Genomic DNA, 12,896 nt, shown 5'->3' with positions numbered 1-12,896 from the left:
ATAGAAATTAGAGTAGGAGTTGTAATTTGTCACACTATTTTGTATTTATAATACAAATATTCAGATATATATCCCCTTAATTTGATTGACTTAGACATATTGGTGATGATACTGCTTTTCAAATTGCTCTTGGCAATAAAGATATCGATACAATGGAAAAAATTGATGACTACAACCCTGAGGCTTCACAGGTAACGTTTTTAAAACATTCAACATAGGATTTTGACATACCTTTGGAATTGCAAGGGAAAGTATGGCTGAATGTTATCTACAGCTGTGTCAAGGAGCATAAGCTGGTTTGGTGTTCTGACAGTTGTATATAGTATATAAGGAGTCTGGAATAATAGTACGGCTCAGTGCAAATGTTTGTAATAAATAATATAAACTGAGCACTGTACACTTTGTATTCTGTGTTGTAATAGAAATCAATATATTTGAAAATGTAGAAAAAACATCCAAAATATTTAATAAATTGCAATTGATATTCTATTGTTTAACAGTGTGATTAATCACAATTTTTTTTTTTTAGTTAATTGCTTGAGTTAACTGTGATTAATCGACAGCCCTAAATAAACCCCTTTTTAAATATACCAATTCTTGTGATGGTAGCTGTTGGAAACATTTTACAATTGGAGTTATAAGGGGAAGATAGTAAGTAAATCAAGTGATGTAGTTTTAAGGTGCATTGTTTTATGCACTGCCAGAGCTAGATTCTGCTTTATAATGTTTCCAGCTTTCTATTGTGTGCATAACTGTAGTTCTTTGCTCTAATTGTTGGTGAGATAGCAAAGTCAAGCTTTTCTGGTGCTAGTCAAGACCTGAATATACCAGGAATTTCCAATCCCTTCATTAAGGTTCTTGGTTGTGGTGCAAAAATCTTGAAATGGCACTTGCACACCATAAATGCTGAAAAAGGGTTCACTGACCTTGGTTTGGTCAAAGAAAACATACTACTTCAGTTTACAAGGGATGGTAAAGGGACAAGGAAATGGATTGGTTAGAACATCCAGAAGAGATAATCCTCATTGGCATCTTTTGTCATGTGACATCTGCAGCTGACATAGGATGGCCAGAATCACCTGGTCTGAGTAAATGAAGGGAAAGTCATATATTGGGCATATGCAAAAATAAATCTGTGTTTATAGTCTACATTTTGATGTAGAAATGTATTGCTTGTGGAAGTGAAGGACTAACAGTAGTGGAAAGAAAATGGCATTTTGTCAACTTTTCTCCAAGGTACTGCCAATGCTCTTCCTTCCTCACCTGAGATGCCCCTTTCCCAGTCCTGGGAAACTCTTCAGCAGATATTATTGGGCCACATTTTTAGTGTTTTTTTATGACTTGGCTGTATGTATTCTGAGGATTACGCTAGAATCCCTGCACTTATTTTTATCCTGTGCAAAATTTGTACTTAGGTGTCCAGAGAGGAAAGACAGCATCACTTTACTTGGAGTATTACTTAAGTCTCCATACTTCTAGTTGTCCTGCACAAACTAAAAATCTTAAACTGCTTCAAACCATCTGACTTTTTAACATCTATTTCCATATTGGTTCAGAAAGGATTAATTAAAGGCCTACCTAACTAGTTCAAATATAATTCTAAAAATTATTGGGATGTCACATTTACTGTATTTAACTCAATATAAATATTTCCTCAAATTAATTGTTTTTCTAACAGAAATTTAAAATTGTTTTCATTGTGCTGCTTCTTTATATCTGTCTTAGACTAGCAGTCAATCACACCTCACTGAAGGGAAAAGGATGTGGCAACACAAAAATTAATTTATATGGAAAGTATTTGAAAATGTGAATGAAGAGCACATACGTCTGTCATAGCTGCTGTATAAATGTCAAATCATCCTGATACACTAAAGTAGGGAATCCTAGGCTGAATAACTTTCTCTCCAACACGTTTTTTTTTTTTCCTCTTCTTTTTATTGTTTTGTAGCCTTCACGGCCAAGAAGTCGTGGCTGGAATGATAGAGCTGCTAGTCAGAAGCCAGACTGTGTAAACAGCATTTGGAGCAGAAACTACAAGCCTGGTCATAATACAGACATTACCACATGTACCACGTGTGTGCTAGAGAAATCGACTACCAAAGGCATTGAGAAGATAATTAGTATCAAAGGCCTGAAACTTCCAAGCAAGGAACTCCTAGTCAAAAGATCAAGAAGTGGTATGTGTCTTTACACAAAAATTATCAGGTCAAAGGGGAAAAAAGGAGAACCTTATTTTTTAGTTGAGTTGAAGACTTGAGGTTGAGAATTCCATCTCCAGTATATTATTATATGAAGAATTTTAAGTGTGTATTTAAACGTGTTGCAAGACGAAGGAGACAAAATACTAAAACTAAGTAACAATTGGAGTTATGGTTATATGCTTGTCAGTAATATTTTGGTTTCATCTGATTTGCTTTTGTATTTTCAAAAGTTAAGCCATTTCATTAGAAATCTCATCCTGCCACATTTTTAATTACATTGCTTAAAATTATTTTAAAAAATCTATTTCAAATGATATGTTTGTTTTTTGTTTATTTTATAATGGCTCATAAGGCACTAGAAAATATCCCACCAGTCACAGGGTGGGATTCATGCAGAGGAGTTCTCAAAAATATATATGCTGCTACTCTTTACTTTCCATCTCCAAGTTCCTTGAGCATTCTGTCTATTCCCACTGCCTCGGGAATTTTTCTGTCTTCCAATTTTCCTGTTATTCTTCAATCTGGCTTCTGCTCTCTGTTCCACTGAAGCTACCCTTACCAAGGTAACTAATAAGCTATTGCTAGCTAAGTGAAAATGGCACTTCTCTGTTCTTACCCTGCGTGGTCTATCTGGTGTCTTCAGTGGAGGGCACACTTGGGAATTCCTTCCTGTGGGGTACCCTCAAGCCCTTTTACCACCACCACCTCCCGCCTGGGAAGAGCCAAGAAAGGAAAACAAAGGAAATCAGCTGTTGCCACCAGCTAATTAAACATGTGCACAAACCTCTTAGGACACAGAAATCCAATCCTGTTCTTAAAAAAGGTAAATTTTATTTAAAAAAAAAAAAGTCTGAAAACTCAAGCTATTGCTAGATTTTGAAAAAAAGTAACTACAAGGATTAAGCATCAAGAATAGCTTTCTTGGGGTCCAGCTTAAAGGTTGCAAAGAAAACAAATGCATCTGGGATTTTTCATACCTGGCCCCAAGTTTCTTACAGCATAGCTCTGCCCTGTCTCTCTCTCCCTCTGGAGAACCACAGACAGACAAAAGGGGAGTCTTGTTTCAATTTTAAAAAGTTCTAGCATTCCCATTGGCTCTTTTGGTGAGGTGCCCACTTACTTCCTTTTACCTATGCATAGCAGTGAGACTTTTTAACCCTTTAAAGGTAGAGCAATTAGAGAACAGCTACTAAGAGGGATTGTATAGTTACTGGCTGGCAGGGTGTATATAAAAGGGCTTACACGCACATGCACACCCTCGCCCCCTCATTTATCACAGCTTCAGCCTCTTTCTATCCATGCCTCTGCTAAGCTTTTGTCACTTCTTGTCTTGACTACTGTGACATTCTTCCCTCTCCTCTCTGGGTTATCAAAAATTCTGCTTCCTAGGTAGATTTACTCTCCACTTCCTGCATCTTTTCACTGGCCTGTTTTTGCTTACTGTTTCAAACTCAAAATCCTAATCTCACTTTCAAGGCCTTATATATTTTTGCCCTGTTTAAATCTCAGCCCTCCTTAGCTCCATATGCTTCTCTCAGTGCTGTCTCTGTTGATCACTTTGTCCCTTTCCTGGTTTTAGACCCCCTGTCATGCTTGGAACAGGCTTTCAGTATTTGTTATCCAAACACATGACCTCTTTTTCTCTTCAGTACCATTTCTTTCAGTGATCCTTTCTACCTTGTTTTCCTCACTAATAGTTTCCCCGTGCCCTCCTTTTTCTAAACTGTTGTCCCCATCTCTCTCCTTTATGTAATCAATGAAGCAGGTAATGCTTCTTACTCTGAGAAAATACTCTGCATTTGCAGTGTTTTTATAAATGAGGAGTAGTAGTAATTTTGGAATTTTATCCTAATATGATTTGTGAAACAGGCCACTTTGTAGTGAGTTATTTGTAAGAATATGCACGAGACAAGTATAAATTTACTGGCCAACATTTGTGTTAAAGACCATAATCTCCTAAATGTCTACACCATTCGGAAATTAACAGCATTTCAGGTTTGTTACAATGGTAAATGGCATAACACTCAATTCAACTCATTTCTTACCAGCTGGGAGAGTTCATTCTACTGGGCATTTCTACAGTGATATTAAACTTAATGAGAACTGTATTCTTTCTATTTAGAAGAGTTGTCGGATGGAGACCTGTTGAGTCAATATTCATTTTCAAAAGCGAAAAAGCCCAAGAAAGAAAACAGTGGAGATGGCGAGTCACAGAAGTGTGTCTCTGCAGTGTCATTGATTCATGCTTCGGGGGACTCTTTCAATAAAGAGAGCTCAAACACCCAACCTAAAGTCAGGAACAAATTTGCTTCCTTTCTTCAGAGGAAAAATGAAGAGAGCGGTGCTATTGTTGTTCCAGGGACTAGAAGCAGGCATGTTTAAATCACCATTTTAATGAGTAATATAATATTAAAATGTCAAGATTAAATTCTTATGGAATACTAAGAATTTAACACTGCAATTTTCCTATTTTTACTGTTCATTATGTGTATTACAATAGTGCTTCAAGACCCCAATGGAGATCAGAGACCCCTTGTGTTAGGCATGGTACAAACACATAGCGAGAGATGGTTCTCACACCCAAAGAACTTACAATGTCAGTAGATGTACAAAAGGTGGGAGCAGAAACCATTGAACAAAAGGTGAAGTGACTTCCCCAAGGTCAAACAGCAGATGAGGAGTGAAACCAGGAGTAGAACCCAGGTCTCCTGACACTTAATCCAGTGTCCTATTTACTGAACCATGCGGCCTCCTTAAGCACTGGACTTAGTGTGAAGACTGTGATGTGTATTAACTGCACTTAGTGTTGCAATGTTATTTGAATGTGTTTCTGCTCTTTTTTTATGAATTAATTGGTCTGTGAGATTCTGTAGAAGAGTGGAAAATCCCAGTTGACTTTGGTTTCGTATTGTTTAAATTCCTTCATTTTAAGATTGTTTTTATAGGTGAGGTTAATAGAATATTGATGCCAATCCAACTTCCTCTCTTGTCTTCCATCGGCTTGTAGTCTGCTGAGTAGTTTAGGAGGATATAAAGTGGGACAACACAAGGATTCTAAAGTCTCCCAACCAAGTTTCATGGATGCAGGCTACATCCAGAGCCTAGTCAGTCTGACTTTGAGGCTTGTTTGTATCTGCTTGCATGCATTTCTTAAAGTAGACAATGTGTGGCTGCAGTGAACTGGCATTACACATCTAATGCTGGGCTTTCTTGCTGTATTTGTATGGTTATTGCTTCCTGTTAATCCTGGAAAAGAAGGAAGTCGGCCTAATTTACTAGGGGCATATAGTTAAGTGTCTGGTTTTGACTGTAACTGCAGAGTACGACAAGACTGCTGTAAAACAGAATTATTTTTCTTTTATCAGTCTTCCATGCTATAATACAATATAGATAAAAAAGTTTTATTAGCAATTGATGGTATTTAATTTCCAGATTATGCAATAGCAATTCTAAAAATAACTGCAGTGTTATACCAGGGATAGAACAAATTCATCAAGGAAGAGCATATTCACAACCTACTTGATTCTGAGCTTTGCAAAGAGTCCTCTCATTTTCTGTGCCTCTGTTATGCATAATTGATATCAAAGCAAAGCATTTTAACTTATAAATTGTATTACTGCACTTAAATGTTGGAGAGCATGTTTTAGAAAAAGCTCTTAACGAGTATATCCGTGAGGTCCTGTGGTTCTACTAGGCTGTACAAGAGCTAGAATTGCACAGCATCCAGCTTTGATATCTCACCCCAGAAACCCCAGGGTTTGCCAGTTGTTTTCCCCCAAGGTGGAGCTCGGTGTCAGAGAGAGCTTAAATGAGTATGGCAGCAGTCCCTAGTAGTAACTGCCAAAGTTGAAAGGGCTGGATGAATTCTAGCTCACTTCTGTAGTAATCTCCTACAAAATTATCCATCCAGTTTATGTATATGGCTCCTATTACCAAACTGTCTGAGCTACTTACATTCATTAATGATATCATCATATCTCACGGGGCATTAGAGAAGTATTATTCTCATTTTACAAGTAGAGAAGTGTAGCATAGAAAGATTAAGGCCCTACCCCTGAAAACATTTACGCATGTGCATAACTTTAAGCATGAGTAGTCCAGTGAAGTCAATGGGTCTATTCACATCTTCAGAGTTAAGCATGTACATAAATATTTGCAGGGTTGAGGTCCTAGTGACTTGACCACGGTCACACACAAGTCTGTGACAAAGTTGGGAATCAAACCAAAGTCTCAGCCTCATGTTTTAACCACAAAAGCAGTTAGTCTGCCCATCCCCACTATCTCTGCAGCACTAGGGTGGCAGGTCCAGCTAAGAATGGGGGTGGCTGTCAGTAGCTCCATCTTACAGCTTACCCAGTATTGTTGGGGAATGAGAGAGGAGGTAGACCTGTTAATCTGAGAGGAGTATGATGCCTCAGTGGCCTTACTTGTTTGCAAACCTCACTGGGGCATCTCCTCAAAAAGCAGATTAGTGTAGTTCCAAAAGGATGACTGAAAGGGTAGACAGTGACTGGTATTGCTGCTGCTTCCATTAAGCTAGAACCTATAAAGCTGTAAATAGTACTTCCAAAACAAAATGGCTGTGATTGTGAAAATGACATTTTCATTTGCAAAACTGATTTTTTTTCCCCACACCTCCTTATCCCTTGTATCTATCATTTTATGTATGTTAGGTTCTTCTACCATGCCACAAATACAATTGATTGTACAACAAAGAATGAAACAGCCCAACCATCACAGGATGTTGAGTTGGATCGTCAGGCCCAGGAAACTAAAAGTATAACAGAAGATCCTGTTCCTCAGTGTTTAGAGACTGGGAAATTTACAAGAACTATCTCATCATCCCCTGTGGAAACACAGAGAAGTTGTTTCGGTTGGTCTGGAAGCCTTGGAGAGAGTCCTGGGACACCCAGCCCATCTCCTGGTGTGCTGCTGTTACAGCGGTTTCACCGACAGAGAAACAATCAAATTGCGTCCCAGGGTTGTGAGATATCTAGATTACATACTGTCAGCAATGCAGCAGGTGATGAGTCAGATGAAGAATCCTCCCCCTTACTGGAAACTGAGTGTTCTTCGCAGTCTCAAGGGTCTAGTGAGCTATCCGAAAGTAGCTTGGACTTCTCAAGAATATCGCAGGTGTCTAACAAAGACTCAGATGCAGAAGTAAGAAAATTAGCTTTGTTTCAATTCAGCTGTACTGGTAATGTGGGCTAATTCATCAGGGTTTAGGGTAATATTTTCAGTACTGTCTGAGGCGTTTGCAAACAGGTCACATTAATTACAGTATTTATCCATCTGACTCTCCTCTTCAAAATAATACCCTATGAATACGTTAATTTCTAATGACAAAAGCTACTTGTCTGTATGGTGGAAGTGTCTGTGGAGCATGGATTGGCACATTAGTTTTACATTTGGCTCTTTGAATCAGTCCTTTTATTTTCATGGATTCTCAGATTCTAAGCCAGGAGGGACCATTGTGATCTAGTCTGACCTCTATTACGCAGGCTATAAAACTTCCCAAAAATAATTCCTAGTTTTAGTTTATATTTTCAGTTTTTCCATTGCTGCTCATGAAAAGAGTAAAATTAAGATGACTAATGCTTTAGATTTCCGAATCTGCTTTTACCAATCACTGAAGAAGTCCCTTTCAATGTGCATGTGGTTACACAGTATTGCTCAGTGAAAACAAGCAGAGGCTCTCAGGGAAGCTTTTAAAATGTTGTAAACTGAATGTGTGTGTGTGTACACACATACATAATATGTAAATTGTTTTATGTTATGAAAAAGCCAGTTTTAAAATCTAAATGATGTAAAATATTTTTTTTGTCCCAAAGGAATCTGACTGCAGACTAGAGCAAGGTGATGATTCAAGTTCTCAGAGCTCTCCCCCGTTTTCCACCGTATGTACTGAAAGGAAGCCTACACTGCTAAGGAGCAAGGTATAACATTTCTTTAATTTTAATATATGATCCATTGAATTTTGAAGATCGACGTCTTGGGTAAACCACTACACTCACTCATTGTAAGACTTTAGTCAGGTTGGGTTTCAGGCACGAGTATATAATAACCAGAGAAGGCATGACAGCACTTCTCTAATTTGTCATTCCTGGTGCTCATTCACACTACAAATACAACTGAAACAGGGGACCTGGTTATAAACCCTGGTTAGAACCATTAACATGCCCATGGTTTGCTGTGGGATTTTAACCACATTTCTTTTAATCGTGTTCCTTCACTAAAGTCCAGGACACTTCTAAGATTTTAACTGGTTTAAAGAACATTACGTTCCTGTGCTCATTACAAATTACAGCTACATTGTAAATGAATAAACAAGCAACAGATCTTTGCCAGGTTTTACTGAGATGTATGTTTTTCTTCCCCCGCACACCCCCCACCCCAGCCAGAAAAGTACTCACAAGGTATCTTCGGCTAGAATAGACATAGCCTTAGTTTTCACTAATTTTTAGCAAGTAACTGTTTTGTAAATATAAAAAAATCACAAATATCTGTGCACCACAGCAGTGCTGAATGCACTCATTGTAATAATAGTGACACCTTGTGGTTATTGGGTTGCTTTCCATGTAAAGAAATTTTAACTTTTCCTTTCCTTCTGAATTATTCTGTAGTCTATTTCTTGCTTTTTTCCCAGAATGTTGATGTGTACTTTTCATTAAAATGACATATGGCTCTTTGAGGAGAGGGCGGATTGTGGAATGGTTAGGGCACTAGCCTGGGAGTTGGAAGATCTGGGTTCAACTCCGTTCTCCCAGATTTCCTGTGTGACCTTCTTGGGCAAGTCACTTAATCTCTGTGCCTCAGTTTCCCATCTGTAGAACAGGGGCAGTAATACTTCCTTGTGTCTCAGGGCTGTTGTGAGGATAAATGCATTAAAGATTGTGCAGAAGCCATATAAATACCTTTGATTTAACATATCCAAAAGTTTCAGGAAACTCAGGGTCCCTTGGTATTGGTACAGTAATGTTTTACTGATCAGTGAACAGAGACAAAGCCTAATTAATGAGGATGAGTCTGGTGTAAAACTCTTTCATAAATTCAGGATCAGTCCCATTATGAGGGTGTTAAGATATTACCATTATTCTGCTGCGATTGGGCTGAAAGTAAAGTTTCTATAACACCATTGTTATACTTTTTTCAAAGCAATTTTGCATCCTTGTTGTTTAAAAACAATTTTTATTGATTTTTTTTTTGTGTGTGGGGGGGTGGGGGAGGGGTAATCTTCTGGATGGGCAAACTGAGAATCCCTGATACCTTCCAATTCCACAATGTATATGTTCTGGCTTGGTGATTTTAATTTCAGATTTAATCCATGCCTTGTCATTATGGAGATAGATGGATAGATAGATATCTATCTATCAACTGGCTCTCTAGGATCTTGGAGCTCTTTCTACGATGGCATTACCACTTTTTGCTATTGGTGATGGAGCGGTAGCAACAGTGGAAATTTTTAGATTAAAAAAGGCTAATTTAGACCCAGCAAAAGAAGGAGTAAAATATACTTTACTTCACACTGACTTCAAAATTCTTTGGAAAGAAGCAGATCCAGGGAATTTATGTAGCAGCCTTGAGGAACAGGTGAGCTGCTAGAAACACCTGTATTTAGGTTGCCTAACCCTTCTTATTATAAAATATTCTTGCACCCTTCTTCTAATACCTTTGTTTGCCACATGACTTAGCAACCTGAATAACTTTAATATAGTTTATTAGTATGTAATTACATATATGTAGTCCTGAATATCAGTCTCTTGAACAGTTTACATATTCCTCCCTTGTGAATACTAAATTATCATTGTACAGGACTCATCAGATTTGTGTATTTTTGATAGAGAACTCAAATGAAAGTGAAAGAATTGAGGAAAAAAGAAAGTTGTTATAGAAGAATTCCAAAAATCCTAGTGCTCAAAGGTTTAAATTATTTTCATTGCTTTGTCACAAGCAGAACATTCAGTAATTCATTTGTCTGACACTAATAAAACATCATTAGTTTCTAAAAATAGGTGGTTTTCTAACACACAAGGTATTTCCCTCAGTCTGAGAATAACTACTTTGGACATCATTATGAAGGATAAAGATTAATCACTGGACTGGAAGTGAGTGGTTGTGTAGGGACCAGTTATCATGCCCTAATTATATTCAAAATAGACAGAGGACAGTTCCACCCAAAAAATATATGTACTTGCTGCTTCAAAAGGGCTAATATCCCAAAGCTGAGGAAAATTTATTAGGAGAAAATTGAGAGTTAAGAAGAGTTTTTATTAGATGACCAAAAGCTATATGATTCACAATGGAGAAAGGGGGGGAACTTTGGCTAAAAGTCCATCATGGTTCAGTAGCAAGATAAGGCAGCAATTAGAAATATATATAACAAATGAGATATTAGGCAGAAATTTTTAACAGTGAGGGTGATTAACTAGCAAGGGAAGGGGTGGATTCTCCATCTCTTGATGTCCTCAAAGCAAGTTGAGTGCCTTTCTGTATGCACAAGCAAACACTACTTACATTCTCCAGCAAAACAATTTTATTTATTTTAACCCTTGTGTAATAAAGCTCATAGTGTTTGCTCATGATCATTTCTGCCAGAGCTTTATAATGATTTAGTATTTATACCTACAGGTTCCTGGTTTGCATAGATCCAATTTTGTAAGGTCACATGTTGTGACAAAACTCAAGCCACTGATGCCAGCTAAAGTCAGTGGGTTAAGCAAGAAACTACTAAGTACACAGAAGAAAAATCATCACAATGCTGAAAATAATCCAGGACTGCAGGTCACAATCAGTGATCTCTGGAAAAACTTCCAATTTAGAAGGTGAGTTGCTTTAACTCTTTACTATAACAATTGATTCTCTCCTCCCCCCGCCCTGGTTTTCTCCCTAGCCCCTTTGGAGTTCTGAGGAGAAATAACAGTATTTCTGTACTCTCAATATACCCTGAAGGTGTGAGAAGGAAGTTTTGGGGTTTTTTTTATCACTGTATGTGCAGGCACACAGTGGAAAAACATTCCCACTTGTCTCATGTCCATAGAGACATTGCTTTTTTTCTCCCAGTGTCATTGTAGAGCCCGCTGGTGCGTGCACCAAGTTCCCTAGTGTGCTTTCATATAATGCAGTACTACAGGGATAGGCAACCTTTGGGACGCCGCTCATCAGGGTAATCTGCTGGCGGGCCTTGAGACATTTTGTTTACGTTGACCGTCCGCAGGCACGGCCACCCGCAGGTCCCAGTGGCCACGGTTCTTATCAAAAGTAGTTATGGACTTCCATTTAAACCATCTGCCAATATTCCTCCCTAAACCACATTCTAATAAAGGAGAGACTAGGCTTTGTACTTGTAGGGCACGTTTATAGGGCCCTATCCTTTAATTTGCAAAGGCCCAAATCCTTTTGATCATCCCGTAAGTTATTTGTAGCATTGGCCGACAGAATGAGGAGTGAGACATCGGCACGGAGACTATCCAAGTGGTGTTGAGTTCTGTTACAAATTAGTTAGTTTAGCTCCCCCAGCTCAGATAAGGGCTCACTCCGGCACTTTCTGCAGCCTCCTTGCAAAGCATACCCCTGTCAGACATCTGCTAAGCAACTACTCGAGGTTCAGTCCCTACTGTCAATAAACACTACTTCTTGGTAGATGTGGTGAGAACTTTTGTCAGAACTGATTCACAATCTTTTGTTTAAGTAGACTCCAAATGTACACCACTTTCACACCAAATCACCGCTGGTAAATCCCCAAGTGTGTAATACATTTGGATAAGCACTCAAAGGAAGAAAAGCTACTTGCATTACAGTAAATGGAGTTATTTGACATGTTGTCTATATGTATTCCGTGACCCGCCCTCCTCCTTCACTAGTATGGAGTCCATCTGGATTCTGTTGTGGTGAAGGAATTGAGTTGCAGTTGGACCAGCTCCATCCTTTATGCCCTTGGTACTGGAGCACAAGGACAATTAAGGTGGATGCATGAACCCAACAGACACTGTGGGCCAAAAGACTCTGATCTGAAGTGCACAGGTCCATGGACACCAAGAGTGGAATATATATGGACAACACATCTCCAAGAACTCTAGTTACTGTACGATAAGTAACTTTTCTTTTTCCTCCGAGGACAGCTGGAGCAGAGAGTTGAAGTAACTTGCCCAATGTATTCAGCAAATCAGTGGCAGAATTGGGATTAAAACTCTGGGCTTCCTGAATTCCAACCTTGTGCTCATTCCTCTATTTCTTCATACTTGCATACATATTATAGTCCTGTGATTAGAAAATGCAACGTGCATAATTGTACATGGTTGTTTGTCTTCTTTTTTGCAGAGACTCTGAAAAGCTCCCGTCTTGTAAAAAGTCATCAGACCCATTGTCTCCCATCAAAGATAATATCCAGCTCACTCCAGAAACAGAAGAGGAAATCTTCAATCAACTTGAATATAGTCATGTTCAGAGAGCAATATTCCAATGAACTGATGCCTAAGCAAATGACAGCTCTCTGTTGCCTGGTGGGATACATTTTAATCATTGCACATATATTGTTGGGGGACAGAGGAAGATGAATTGTTTCTAGATATCATATACTAATATAAAAAGACTATACTTTGGATGTGAGCTGTATATTTGTCTGAATACAGATTTTTTTTGTCATCTTTTATATAAAGTGAAATGAAAGGTACAGTTTTATACTGACTAGAATAA

General features: G+C 38.4%; 1 protein-coding gene across 1 annotated transcript in view; it reads left to right on the top strand.

Annotated features, from left to right (window-relative positions):
- Positions 1 to 12,896, top strand: part of EXO1 (exonuclease 1) — a 24,250-nt gene extending 11,354 nt beyond the window's left edge. Inside the window, exons 8-14 of the mRNA XM_039532898.1 lie at positions 95 to 191; positions 1,949 to 2,177; positions 4,324 to 4,573; positions 6,875 to 7,364; positions 8,036 to 8,140; positions 10,833 to 11,026; positions 12,522 to 12,896. Coding sequence (XP_039388832.1) covers positions 95 to 191; positions 1,949 to 2,177; positions 4,324 to 4,573; positions 6,875 to 7,364; positions 8,036 to 8,140; positions 10,833 to 11,026; positions 12,522 to 12,666 — 1,510 coding nt within the window. The 3' untranslated portion in view covers positions 12,667 to 12,896. The remainder of the gene's footprint in view (positions 1 to 94; positions 192 to 1,948; positions 2,178 to 4,323; positions 4,574 to 6,874; positions 7,365 to 8,035; positions 8,141 to 10,832; positions 11,027 to 12,521) is intronic.

Source organism: Mauremys reevesii, linkage group 3 (genome assembly GCF_016161935.1).
Source record: "Mauremys reevesii isolate NIE-2019 linkage group 3, ASM1616193v1, whole genome shotgun sequence".
In the NCBI taxonomy this organism is placed as follows: domain Eukaryota; kingdom Metazoa; phylum Chordata; order Testudines; family Geoemydidae; genus Mauremys; species Mauremys reevesii.
The sequence above is the reverse complement of the archived record's forward strand: the minus strand, read 5'-3'. Positions and strand labels throughout refer to the sequence as shown.